Genomic DNA, 13,982 nt, shown 5'->3' on the forward strand with positions numbered 1-13,982 from the left:
CTGATGCAATCTAATCATTAATTATATTCTCTGGTTCTTATTTGCTCAAGAAAGTCATCCATGTAGGAAACACTGCTTTAATTTATTACAATGACTAAGGTTATTGTAATAATTTCTGTACAATAGAATAAATAATAAACTAAAGAGAAAGCCATGAACAGAACAGAATGACATATCTCGACATTTTTTTCTTCACGTCTGGAAAAAATTAAGTCAAAAGCAAATAACAAACTGAAGACAAATACTGAAAATAATAGATGAATTTATCTGTAATACAATGATCACATATAAATCAGTGAGGAAAAAACTAATCCATTGGCAATGGCAAACTAGGCATTACAAAACACAAAACATATATAATATATAATATATATAACAGGCACTCCAAATTGTTAATCTATTCCTCTAGGCCAATTTCATCATTTGTTTGTTTGTTTATTTGGGGGCACTCACCAGTCTTGCTCAAGGTTTATTCTTGGCTCTATGCTCATAAATTAACCCCAACAGTTCTCAGTGACCATATTGGTGCAAGGAGTTCAAACTGGGGTTCGTAAGATGCTAGGCACACACCTTACCCTTGCAGTCTCTTCAGACTCTCATCTTTGCTTCCATCTGAGTAGTCCTATTGTCAATATAACTTGTTGACCTACTCATTTGCTGAGTTTTCCAAATCTTGTATTATAGTAAATATAGGAGTGCATATATTTTTGAACTAATGTTTTGTTACATGTTTATACATGGTATTTTTGTATCTTCTTAGATATCTAGGAATGATATAGCTTTATTATACATGTGTGAAAATATATGTGTGTATATATATGTATTTGATCTGAAGGTTTTGGAGGTACATCCAGAAATGCTCAATGGCTACTACTGAATTGGTACTTGGGAAACTATGTGTCTAAGCAAATTCAGGTCTCCTGCAAGCAAAGCATGTGCTTAGTTTGTTGAACAGTCTCTCCAGCCAAAACCATGTCCAAATATATTTAACCTCACTTATAAACTAAAGATATAAATCTAAGAGTAATGAGATCCTTCTCTTAAGTTAGCAAATATTTAAATGTTTCATGATAAAACACAGTTTTATAGGGACATATCTTGATATAACGTGGTTATGTGACCTTGAACTAGTTTCTTTCATTCTTTGGGGGTGGGGGAAGCCACACCCACCAGTGCTCAGTTATTACTCCTGATCTGCACTCAGGAATCACTCCTGGTGGACTCAGGGAATCATATGGGATGTGGGGGATCAAACACAGGCTAGCTGCATGCAAGGCAAAGCATGCTACACACTATACTCTCTCTGCCCGCTGAACAATTTTTTAATAAATTCTCAAATTGAATCACCATAAAATATATTTACAAAATTGTTCATGATTTTTAGTCCTACAATAAACACTTTTCACCTATGCACATTTCCCACCACCTCTGCCCTCTCCCTGACAGCCTTTTTGGCAGACATTTTTCTTCTTCTTGACTCTCTCTCTCTCTCTCTCTCTCTCTCTCTCTCTCTCTCTCTCTCTCTCTCTCTCTCTCTCCTTTCTTTTAGATACTATGGTTTGCAATATTGTTACTGAAAGGATATCATACATATCACATTATCTTCTTTCAGCATCCAGTTCTTGTCTAGAGTGATCATTTCCAATCATCATAGTCATAGTGGTCATGGTGGACCTTTCTCTGCCTAACTGAACAAATTTTTAATCTCCCTCAGGCTCCTTAGTTTTTTCATCTCTAAAGTGGAATTACATTATAGAATTATTGTCAAGTTAGTCATTTAATACCTACAAAGAGCTTGCCTCATACACTAAAAGCAGTATCTGTATTAGTTAAATAACATTTTTAATTAAGACTTTCCCTATTTTGCAGTGTCAGAATTGAACTAGGAGCCTCAAATATGTGAAATATGCATCCTTAATACTAAGACTTAATTTTTATAAAGCAATGTTAGATTCACAGCAAAAATAAGAAGGAACCTAAAAAGCAAATTTAGAAGAAATCAAAATTCCAAGAAGCAGTGGAAGGCTCTAACCAAAAACTAATTTAATTAAGAGCAAGAGATAAGGGCCAGAGCGGTGGTGGAAGTGGAAGGGCATTTGCCTTGCACATGCTGACCTAGGACAGACCTAGGTTCGATCCCCTGATGTCCCATATGGTCCCCCAAGCCAGGAGCAATTTCTGAGGGCATAACCAGGAGTAATCCCTGAGTATCACCGGGTGTGGCCCAAAAACCAAAAAAAAAAAAAAAAAAAATAGAGAGAGAAAGAGACATGGCAAGTCCTTTGGTCAGTGCATTGTATACAAAAGCACAAAAAACAGTCTCAGGTATTGGGGTAAATAAGCTAAGATGAAAGGCCAGGGTGAGAGCCAGTGGGTAGGGTGTTTGCCTTGCACACAGCTGACCTGGGTTCTAGATTTAGATCCCAGCATCCCAATTGGTCCCTTAAGCCTGCTAGAAGTAACCTCTGGGCACCGCCAGGTATGCCTCCCCCCCCAAAAAAAATGGCTGATATGATAGAATTCTCCACCCCCTTCAGCTTTTTGCTAAGTAGCCAGTCGTCAATACCAGTATTTACTCTCAGGATAATGCAGTGCACACAGATCTTCAATTAGAAAGAGTATGGGGCCAGAGAGATAGCACAGCAGTAGGGCCTTACACACTGCTGACCCGGGACAAACCCAGGTTCAATCCCCAGCATCCCATATGGTCCCACGAGTCTGCCAGCTGCCAGGAGTAATTTCTGAGCACAGAGCCAGGAGTAACCCCTGAGCACCACTGGATGAAGCCCAAAAACAAAAAAAACAAAACAAACAAAAAGAAACAAATCATCCAAAGCACATCTTAGGCAGATTCTAGACATCTAGATAATCTTATCTAGAAAGATTTACTAGAATAAGTCTTTCTAGATAAGATTATCTACACAGCACTCCTAAAAAATAAATAAATAAATAAATAAATAAAGGCCCGGCAATCCTCAAATTCGAAGAAAATAAAACAACCAAAACCTGTGAAACGTAAAAGAAAATTACTCCCAGAAAAGACCTAATCTCAACATAAAAGTTATCATCAAAAACAGTGAAATTCTGTTTTGCGTGTGGCTAACTAGTTTTCCCAACACCATTTGTTGAAGACTTTTCCTTATTCCACTTCATACATTTTATTCATCAAATATTAGCTGTCTGTCCATTTCCCTGTCTCTAGATTTTCAAAACTCTTCCACTGACACTGACCTGTCCTTACTCCAGTAACAATGTTTTAATTACTACAGCTTTGTAGTACAGTTTGAAATTGGCATGAGCAATGCCTCTTTTTTCCTACGATTACTTTGGCTAGGGCAGATGGGGGATACTATTATCCCATATGAATGTCAAGAGTGTTTAAACTATTTCTTTGAAGAATCTCATTGGTATTCTTTTTTTGGCGTTTTTGGGAAGATACACCCAGTGGTGCTCAGGGGTTACTCATAGCTTTGCACTCAGAAATCACTCCTGGCAGGCTCAGGGGATCATATGAGATGCTGGGATCGAAACTGGGTCAGCAGCGTGCAAGGCAAATGCCCTACTGCTATGCTATCACTCTGGTCCCTCTCATTGGTATATTCTTACAGAGACTGCACTGAATCTGCATAATGCTTTGGGGAGCATTGCCATTTTGACAATGTTAATTCTCCCAACCCATGAACTGATGCATGTTTTCATTTCTTTATGTCCTCTTTAATTTCTTTTAGTATTATTTTGTTTTGTACATAGGTATACATCTTTTATCTCTTTTGCTATGCTGGTTCTCACATACCTGATTATTCTGAGGCACATAAGTGAATGGAATTCATTGTTCATTTTTTTCTCTTACTTGCATATAAAAATGAAGTAAACTTTCTAACACCATTCATTAAAGTCAAATCAAAATGGATTAAGGACTTCAATCTCAGACTTGAATCCATAAATTACATTGAGGAAAATTTAGGCAGACTCTCCATGACACTGAAGCTAGAGGCAATTTTAAGAAGTTAACTGGCCAAGCAATTGGAAGCAAAGATAAACTAATGGGGCTACATTAAATTAAGAAGCTTCAGCCATTTAAAGGAAGTGATGAACAACACAGACACCTAGAAAAAATAATTGCTGACCAATTATCTGCGAAAGGGTTAATATCCAAGATGTATAAAACCTAGATAGAACTTAACAAGGGAAAATAAAATAAGGCCCGGAGAGATAGCACAGCGGCGTTTGCCTTGCAAGCACCCGATCCAGGACCAAAGGTGGTTGGTTTGAATCCTGGTGTCCCATATGGTCCCTTGTGCATGCCAGGAGCTATTTCTGAGCAGACAGCCAGGAGTAACCCCTGAGCACTGCCAGGTGTGGCCCAAAAAACCTCCCAAAAAAAAACCCAAAATAATAATAATAATAATAATAATAATAATAATAAATAACCCCATCAAATAAATGGGACAGTGAACAAAAACTTCCACAAAGACATCCAAATGGCCAAAATGGTACATGAAAAATGTTCTGCATCACTTATCAGGGAAATGCAAACCAAAATGAGGTAACATCTCATTCTAGAAACTTCTTACACATTACAAAGAACAAAAGCAATCAGTGTTGTAGATGTGGGAAAAGAAGGGACTCTCAAAAAAAAAAAAAGAAGGGACTCTCGTCCAATGTAAGACTCTTATCCAATGCTGATAATGACTGGTTCCAGTCTTTTCTGAAAACAATATCAACACTTAAAAAAAAAACAACAGGGAATTTAGCTCCCAAATGATCAAGCAAATACACTTCTTGGCATCTATCCAAGATAAAGCAAAAATCTATTCAGAAAAGATATTTGCACTATGTTCAGTGCAGCACTATTCACAGTAACCAGAATACGGAAACAACCCAAGTATCTAAGAATAGATAACTGGATAAAAACACTATCATATACAATGGAAACTAATGGGATGCATAATTAAATCATGCGATTTGCTGCTACACAAAGATGGAGAGTATCATGCTGAGTTATGAGTCTGAAGTAGGAACGCAGAATGATCTCTCTTATATGTGGAATATAAAGGAATATAATAGGGGTATAAATGCAACAAATTCATAATAGGGATATAACAAAGGCAATAGAAGATGAGAAAAGGTCTTCAGTAACCTTGCTACAGGGGAGCATTGGGCTGTATTAAGGTAGAGAAGGACACTGGGACAATAATGGAGGAAAGTGGACATTTTGGAGAAGGTGTGATGAAGGATTGTCATGCATAAAACCTTATCAGTAAGTGTTGTAGTAAACAGTTGCCTAAAATTAAAAAGAATATTTTATAATTTGATGTGCTTGGGAAATTCATAAAATGTGTCTTCTTGGTATTACTTTTGACATCTGATTTTATTGTTTTGGTTTGATCTAGTTTTTGGACCACTCCTGGCAGTGCTCAGAGACTACTTCTAACAATGCTTGGGGGAATATGTGGCATCAGAGATTGAACCCAGACCTCTCACACACAAAACATGTTCCAGTCTGTTGAGTTTTTGCTTCAAACTAACATACTTAAAAAATAGTAATTGATAAGGCATATAAAAGTTTATAAGGAGCACGCTAAAGTACATAGTAATGTGCTCAACAGTGTACAATATAAACAATAGATTGTTTCCAGATATCTAGATCTATGACTCTAAAAATGCAGAACTCTTAGACTGTATCCACCAAATGGATTAAAATACAGAAATCAGTCATAAATTTCAAGCACCACTTCCTACAAAAAGCAAGGCCTGCCTATTGTGTATTCCCATGAATGACAGACCCCAAATTTAAACACAAATATTAGGAAGAATTCCTAAACAAAGCACAAAACCTCACAAGAAAAGAGTAAACTCCATTTTGAAATGGCTATATGAAAATTAAGTACATGGAAGATACTCTTCTGTATAAGAAGACACTATTGGAGTTGAAAAGACAAACCACAATCTAGATCTCCTCCCTTCCCCTTCCCTTCCCCCTTCCCTTTCCTGTGGTGCTCAGGGATTACTACAGGCTCTGTGCTCAGAAATCACTTCAGGCTGGCTTAAGGGACCATATGGGATGCCAGGGATCAAACCCGAGTCCATCCAGGGTCAGCTGTGTGTGAAGCAAAAGCCCTGCTGTGCTACTGCTCTGGCCCCCTATCTAGGAGACACTTCTAATGCTTATAACCAAGTATTTAATAGTATCTAAATACAAATAGAACTTACATAAATCACTATGAATAGGTCAACAACCCAAAGGAAAAATAGGCAAAGTTAGTAGAAATAATTTCCACTTTAAAAAAGATAATAAAGCACGCTAGCCTAGGATAGACCTTGGTTCAATCCTCCAGCACCCCAAGCCAGGAGTGATTTGAGCACAGAGCCAGGAGTAATCCCTGAGATTCACCAGGTGTGCCCCCCCAAAAAAGATAATACAGGAGCCAGATATCAACAAATATCAATCAATCAATAAATTTATCAATCGATAGTTTGAAAAATAAAAATAAAAATAGAAAATGCTTGTTAATAAACAAATTTGTTTATTATGGTATTATGATAATATAAAAATTTCACACTGGAATTAGCTCTTGAGCTCTGACACAGAAATTTTCCACAGAGGGAAAAACGTAAGTGTAATCATTTCAAGTGTTGGCACAAGATGTAAGTAAATGTATATGTATCAACTGGAACATACATATAGGAAGATAATTTAGAATTTCCCTGTAAAGCTAAATAAACAAATACTTGACAATGCACAATCAAGTGTAGTTCAAAAAAAACCAAAAACATCAACCAAAAAAAAAATTAAACTTCCAGGAATTTTATACCCAAATCTATAGAAAACAAAACCATATAGTAACCAAGCTCAATGGAACAGAATTAAGAGCTTAGAAATAAACCTTCAGCTGTATGGACAATTCATTTATAACAAAGGAGCAAAATACACAAAGTGGAGTAAGGAAAGTCTCTTCAACAAGACTGGGGAAACTAGGTTGTCACATGAAAAGAAAAAAAGAAAAACCCTCTAATGCTATACACAAGATTAATTCAAATTTATCGAAGACCTATTAAATCTGCTTAATATAAAATATATTGAGAAAAACAAAGGAATGGCTCTCTAAGATTTGACCTCAAAGTTTTCATGTTATGATCTCTCTAGCAAAAAATAAAAATAAAATAAACAAAAGTAGATATAAATAAGTGGGACTATATCAAACTAAAAAACTTCTGAAACTGCAATAGAAAACAGAATCTATACTAGAGACCCTAACTGGAAGGAAATATTTGCATTTAATACATCAACAAATGGTTAGTATCCAAGATATACAAAGCTCTACAAGAAGAAAACAAAGAACCCTATCAAAAATGTGGAGAAAAGGCCAGAAAGATACAACAGTGGTTAAGGTACTTAAAGGTAGCCATGGTTTGGTTTGATCTGTGATGTGACGTATGGTCCCCTGAGCACTACCAGGAGTGATCCCTAAGCAGAGCCAGGAATAAGCCTTGAGCATAGCATGGTATGACCAAAACTCCCTTCTTCACACACACCCATACACAGAAAAGCATAATCCATATTTTAGGTTTATAAAGTTGGAGTTCATAAGAATTAAAAACCTATTCTCTTCTAATGATACCAGTGAGAAAATGATGACAAGACACAGGTCATAATAAAATGCTATGTATTATTCAAATATAGGCTCTGTTAGAGATTTATACTGTGTGGTTCATTGGTAGAATGTATGCTTTGTGTTAAGTGACCACAGTTCAATCCCCCATACCACAATATAAATATTTTAAAAACCCTAAGTAACTACTACCAAGAAATTTGGTATAGTAGTAAGCCAAAAATAGATAGTTTTTAATTCAAAAGAAGAGCTAAAAAGAAATACAGAATAGCCACAATAAGTAGAACAAAATCCGTGGCAAATCACATATTTTAATCTTCCTACATAGATAACAGCTTTAAGTGAAAACACCTTAGAAACAATTAAAAGAGACTATCAAGTAATTCAAGATGCAATTCTAATCTGTTTATTTTTTTAAATATTACATAAAATTTGCATCATAAAGGGTCAGTTTTCTACAAATAAAACCTAACCCCAAATGTATAATACTTAACAAGAGGTTTTCAAATAAAAAGCCACAATTCAACACTTCTAAACAATATACAATGTCTCTGTTACAAAATAAGCAGTAAACAAATTAATAAGAAAAAAAGGATATGAGCAACTATCAATAAACTAGATAAACTTAACATTTATTAAATACTCTAATAAATTTCATTATCTATTATTTGTGGAACAGTTGCCAAGATAAACTTCATTTTGGATGACAGGACAAACAAGAGCCACTGCATGTCTTAACAATTTTAAAAGAAATAAATGTTTTAGAAATACAACAGAACTAGAAATCAATAACAGAACAGAATGATATATGGAAAAAACATAGTTTGAAACTAAAGAATATATATAAATATCCATTGGGTCAAAAAAGAAATCACAAAGGAATTGGAAAATATTTTGAACTGAATAAAAATAAAATAACTTAAAATATTAAATTCCCACAAATTAAAAACATATTAAATGTGTACATTAGAATTTCAAAAGCCTATGCATCTACTTTAACAAACTATAAGGCAAATTATAATCTAAAGTAAGAAGAAATAGCAGAAAAGAAATTGAGAATAATCAGATAAAAATATAATGAAGCCCAAAGCTGGATTTATAAAAAAAAATTTAAAAAAAAATTCAGGAATATCGATAAACCTCTACCCAGACTAGAAAAAAAAAGAGTGAGGGACAAAAACTCCAAAAGATGAAGTAAAAAAAAGGCACATCAGTACAGATGTTGCCGACATCAAAAGAATAGCAATGCAGTACAAAAACAAAGCTATTCTGACCAACTAAATCTACGGAAAACTAATTCTGTAAAGGCAACTGCCATAGCTCAAAGAATCAAAAATTTCAAAAATCCTAAATCTCTTAATATAATAAGACTTTAAGTTTAATCTCTCCATAGCTGCATTTGTAAATTCTACCGAACATTTAAAATATACCATATTTTAAGTTTTCCTGAATATGAAAGAACAAATTCCCAATTCCTTTACTGAACCGTGTGCTACTTTATATCAACCAAAGTCTGATAAGCATCTCTAAGGAAGATAGATGCAAAAAATCCATTCCTCAACAAGGTCTAGAGTTATGAGAACGGTGCTCAAATTGTAGTGCACATGCCTTTCATGTGCAAGGCTGAGTTCATCCCTAGTACTGCAACGCCCACCAAATATTCTGAAGTGAACCAGCAGTCCAACAGTGCTGTTCCCATAAAGCTATGCATTACTGAGCTGAGATTCAAACCATCAGGCCAACATCACTGGGAACAGCCTTGGGGCCACTGAGGAGCAGTGGGGAGGGCACTATTGGAACAAAAACAATGATAAAAGACAACTGGGGCCGGGGAGGTGGCACTAGAGTTTGCCTTGTAAGCACTAGCCAAGGAAGGACCATGGTTCGATCTCCCCGCGTCCCATATGATCCCCCGAAGCCAGGGGCGATTTCTGAGCACTTAGCCAGGAGTAACCCCTGAGCATCAAATGAGTGTGCCCCCCCCAAAAAAGAGAAAAAAGACAACTATACTGACATTAAGAAAACTAGTCATCAAAGAAACTATCCCTCAAAGAAGCACCAAAGTATTTCTCAGACTGAAATATCATTTCTATTTTTCTAAAATTAGTGCACTAAATGAATACTAGTTACTCATTTGCTATCAAAGGCAAAGAAAAAGAATCTGTATTTCAAAATGACTTCATAGAAAAATTAAGCTGTCTAGATTTGGCATTTCTATTTATGATTAAATAATTATGCAACATAAGATTCACTACATACTAAGTATTTTGATAGCAAAACATTTTACTCTTTTGTCAGCAAACTAAAAACAAGTGAAAATTTTCGTTGCTGTAACTTGCCTTTATGTAACCTTATTTAAAATATAAATATAATTATATATAATATTTTATTTAAAATAGAAAACAGGAGCTCTGCACATTTTGAATTGTCTCCAAAATAAAAAAAATTAGAAAGGTAACAGAATCATCATGATGGGATGATAATTATTCTATTGTTTTTTGTTCTGAAGCTGATTTATTCAATATAAGAGAAACAAGACATCACATATATCTTTTGCCTTTTACTAAGGATTTCCAGGCCCAGAGAGATAGCACAGCGGCATTTGCCTTGCAAGCAGCCGATCCAGTACCAAAGGTGGTTGGTTCGAATCCCGGTGTCCCATATGGTCCCCTGTGCCTGCCAGGAGCTATTTCTGAGCAGACAGCCAGGAGTAACCCCTGAGCACTGCCGGTGTGGCCCAAAAACCAAAAACCAAAAACCAAAAAAAAAAAAAAAAAAAAAAAAGATTTCCATGGAGAGGAAGACTCCCTTGAAAGTAATTTTTGCATACTAAATTCTAAATAAGAGAAAATAACCCAATTTAGAATGTCTCAATGTTCCTTGGATTAAGAATACAGCCATGGGATGGAAGTGGTGGCACAGGATGTAAGGCATCTGCTTTGCATATGTTCACCTAGGATGGACCGAGGTTCAGTCCCACGGTGTCCCATATGGTCCCCCAAGCCAGAAGCAATCTCTGAGTGCATGCCAGGAGTAAGCCCTGAGCATTACCAGTGTGGGCCAAAAACCAAAAACCAAAAACCAAAAAAAAAAAAAAAAAAAGAATACAGCCAGCTTTAATTATTGAGATCAAGATAAATTAATAGTAAAATACAAATAAGTACATGCCATACTATCTTTATATCTCAAACTACTGAAGAAAAAAGCTTAGATCTTATACACTGTGGCACTGGGAGTACTTGATCAATTAAGGGATCATAGCCTGGAGCTATAGCATAGCTAGTACAAGGTGTTTGCCTTTGCACTGTTGCTGGATCCACAGCACAGCATATGGTCCCCTGAGCCACCAGGAGAGCAAAGCCAGGAGTAAGCTCTGAGTATCATCAGGAGTGGCCCATAGAAAACAAAAATAAAAAAAATGTTAGTATTAAAAAAGTATCAAGCAGAGGGCTAGAGTACATGTCTTATAAGCAGACAGCACAGGTTCAATCCCTGGCACTCCACATGGTCCCTTGAGCCATACCAGGAGTGATTCCCTGAGAGCAGTACTATCAGGAGTGATTCTGGAGCACAAAGCTAGAAGCATATATAATGAGCACAGCAAGGTGTGGCCCCAAAACTACAAAATACACATACTTTAATCCGAACCATTTAATCTGTTAAGCTTTAAAGTTTACTTTTAATAAAAGACAGAATCAGTGTTTTAATCTTTAGAGATATTTTTCTTAAAAAAAATAAAGAATAAAGTAAAGTGCGCAAAAAGATATATATTGAGCCAAAGACTGAACCCAGGTCAGCTGCATGGAAGGTAAGTTAAGTGCTTTAGCCACTGTACTATCTCTCTCATTCTAATGAAACATATTTAATTAAAATCTAAGAGTGAAGGATGCTCTTAAATTATACTAATTGCTTTGAAATCACTCACATTTTCTTTCCTTTTTGTGGGCAATGGTGGTGGAGGGGGGTTGGGCCACACATCAGCAACTAATCCTTAATCCTAACTGAATGCTCAAGAGTGACCACTCGGTACTCAGGAAACTACATGAGGCAGGAATTAGAACCAGGATAGAGGCCACTACAGTCTCAGGTTAAGTAAGTTCACTATATCCCAAACTTGGCAAAATTACTCATATTTTTTAAGTATATACTGTTAGGAACATGTCTTCACATACTAGATTCACAAATACATATTGCAAAGTGATCTTTGGAGAATGGAACACAAAGAAGTTGCCTTAGAAAAGTCATAATTCATTCCTTGAAATAATGTAAGACTGGCTTTTAGAAAAATCAGTAAAAGACAAAGCATATATACCACCCATACTGTTGTTTAAGCTTTATTTTTATATGCATACATGTTCTGAGAAAACAAATTTCAAAGACAGAGTACAATAATGAAAGAAAGTCACTGAAAATTATTTTAATGTGTATACAAATAATATAAAGTACAAGTATAGGATACATATAATTTGTTGAAGTTTTAAAATGCATTTCTTTTTGTTTTACAATTCAAATATTAACTTCTTCTGCAACATTTAAGCAGAATATTTTTAAAGTGACTTTTTAAAAAAATAAAACAACTAAACACCAAAATTTTACAAGTCATGTAATGGAGCACGTTTGCCACGCTCTTCAAAGTAGTGCTGTTCAATTCTTCTACAAAATTCAAAGAGGTTGCTATAGTGTTTCACCTTCTCAGAAAGCTCCTCACTGGGCAACTGAGTGGTAAGAATGGTGTACAGGTGGCCAAACACCAGAGCATCTAGTTCAGTAGGGCTAGAATAAGCAGAAATGAGAGCAACATAAATACCACATTGTTTGCATAAAAGGAAAAGACATCACTTATAAAACGTTTATTCAACTATCTAACAGAAAACCATAAATCCTAACCTAACTTAAAAGAATTTAACGTTTCAATTTGAAGTTTCTGTCATAAAGGAAAAGGAAAAGTAGTCAATTATGATTTGCTAGTTGTTTGTAAAAGTTGTGGCATCATGTAATGTGCCAAATAATATTGGTGTAAATCCTTTCTTTAATTATTATTTCATTCACTAACTATAGTAGATCCTCAATTTGCCAGGTTTTACAGCAGATGCTTATTTATATGGAATCAAGAATAATTTAAGCAAAAGCACAAAGGAAAAATGACCATAACACAATTCAGTAACTGTTTCTAATTGACACAGAAATGTTGTCAAAGCACCGTGAATTTAGCTGGGATAAGTGATATCTGATGTAAACTAAATTTTACCATTTTAAATGTAATAGCTATTAAAGTAGAAATTTCTAAAAATAAAAAATAGAATTCCCTTATTAGGCAGTGTTATCACTTCTTGGCATCTACCCACTCAAACATAAAAACATCATTTTGAAAGGACATGTGCACACCTATTTTCATTGATACACTTAGTAAAATAGTCAAGTGGTGGAAACAACCCAAGTCCCCAACCACAGATGTCTGAATCAAGAAGTTGAAGTACATATACACGCAATGAAATATTAAGTAGCTCTAGAAAGAGCAAAATCAACTAGAAGTCATCATGCAGAGTCAAAAGGAAAAGAACCGGGGCCAGAGAAATAGCACAGTGGTAAGGCATTTGCCTTAGATGCAGAGGATGGTGGTTCGAATCCCGGCATCCCATATGTTCCCCCGAGCCTGTCAGGAGTGATTTCGGAGCATAGAGCCAGGAGTAACCTCTGAGCGCTGCCGGGTATGACCCAAAAATCATACAAAAAAAAAGAAAGAAAAGAAGGAAGGAAGGAAAAGGAAGGAAAAGGAAGGAAGGAAGGAAGGAAGGAAGGAAGGAAGGAAGGAAGGAAGGAAGGAAGGAAGGAAGGAAGGAAGGAAGGAAGGAAGGAAGGAAGGAAGGAAGGAAGGAAAAAGGAAAAGAACGAATATGAAAAGATCCACTCATAAGTGAGACTTAAAGATATACAGTGAGGTAGCAATGAAGATCCAAGGCTAGATAATGGGAGAATTGAACCACAAAACCAAGTTGGGAAGATAAAAAGGAGGGACATTGGGGTCCTTGAGGGAGAGAGATTAGCTACACTGGTAACAGATGTGATGTTGGAATTCTGTGCACGAGAAATCATTAGTAACAATATTATAAACCAAAAAATCTCATAAAAATGAAAATAAATTAACTAATTATTTAATAATGGGGCTGGAGCAATGGTGCAGCGGGAGGGCATTTGCCTTGCACACAGCTGACCTAGGACAAACCACAGTTCCAACCCCCCGCATCCCATATGGCCCCCTGAGCCAAGAGCAATTTCTGAACGCAGAGCCAGGAGTAACCCCTGAGCATCGCTGGGTGTGGCTCAAAAACAACAACAAAACTGAAATTAATTTGGGCAATATAGAGTGTT

General features: G+C 35.9%; 1 protein-coding gene across 1 annotated transcript in view; it reads right to left on the reverse strand.

Annotated features, from left to right (window-relative positions):
- Positions 1-11,931: 11,931 nt before the first annotated feature.
- Positions 11,932-13,982, reverse strand: part of MTX2 (metaxin 2) — an 85,145-nt gene continuing 83,094 nt past the window's right edge. Inside the window, exon 10 of the mRNA XM_049773499.1 lies at positions 11,932-12,386. Coding sequence (XP_049629456.1) covers positions 12,206-12,386 — 181 coding nt within the window. The 3' untranslated portion in view covers positions 11,932-12,205. The remainder of the gene's footprint in view (positions 12,387-13,982) is intronic.

The sequence above is a fragment of the Suncus etruscus genome, chromosome 5, assembly GCF_024139225.1.
Source record: "Suncus etruscus isolate mSunEtr1 chromosome 5, mSunEtr1.pri.cur, whole genome shotgun sequence".
Classification (NCBI taxonomy): domain Eukaryota; kingdom Metazoa; phylum Chordata; class Mammalia; order Eulipotyphla; family Soricidae; genus Suncus; species Suncus etruscus.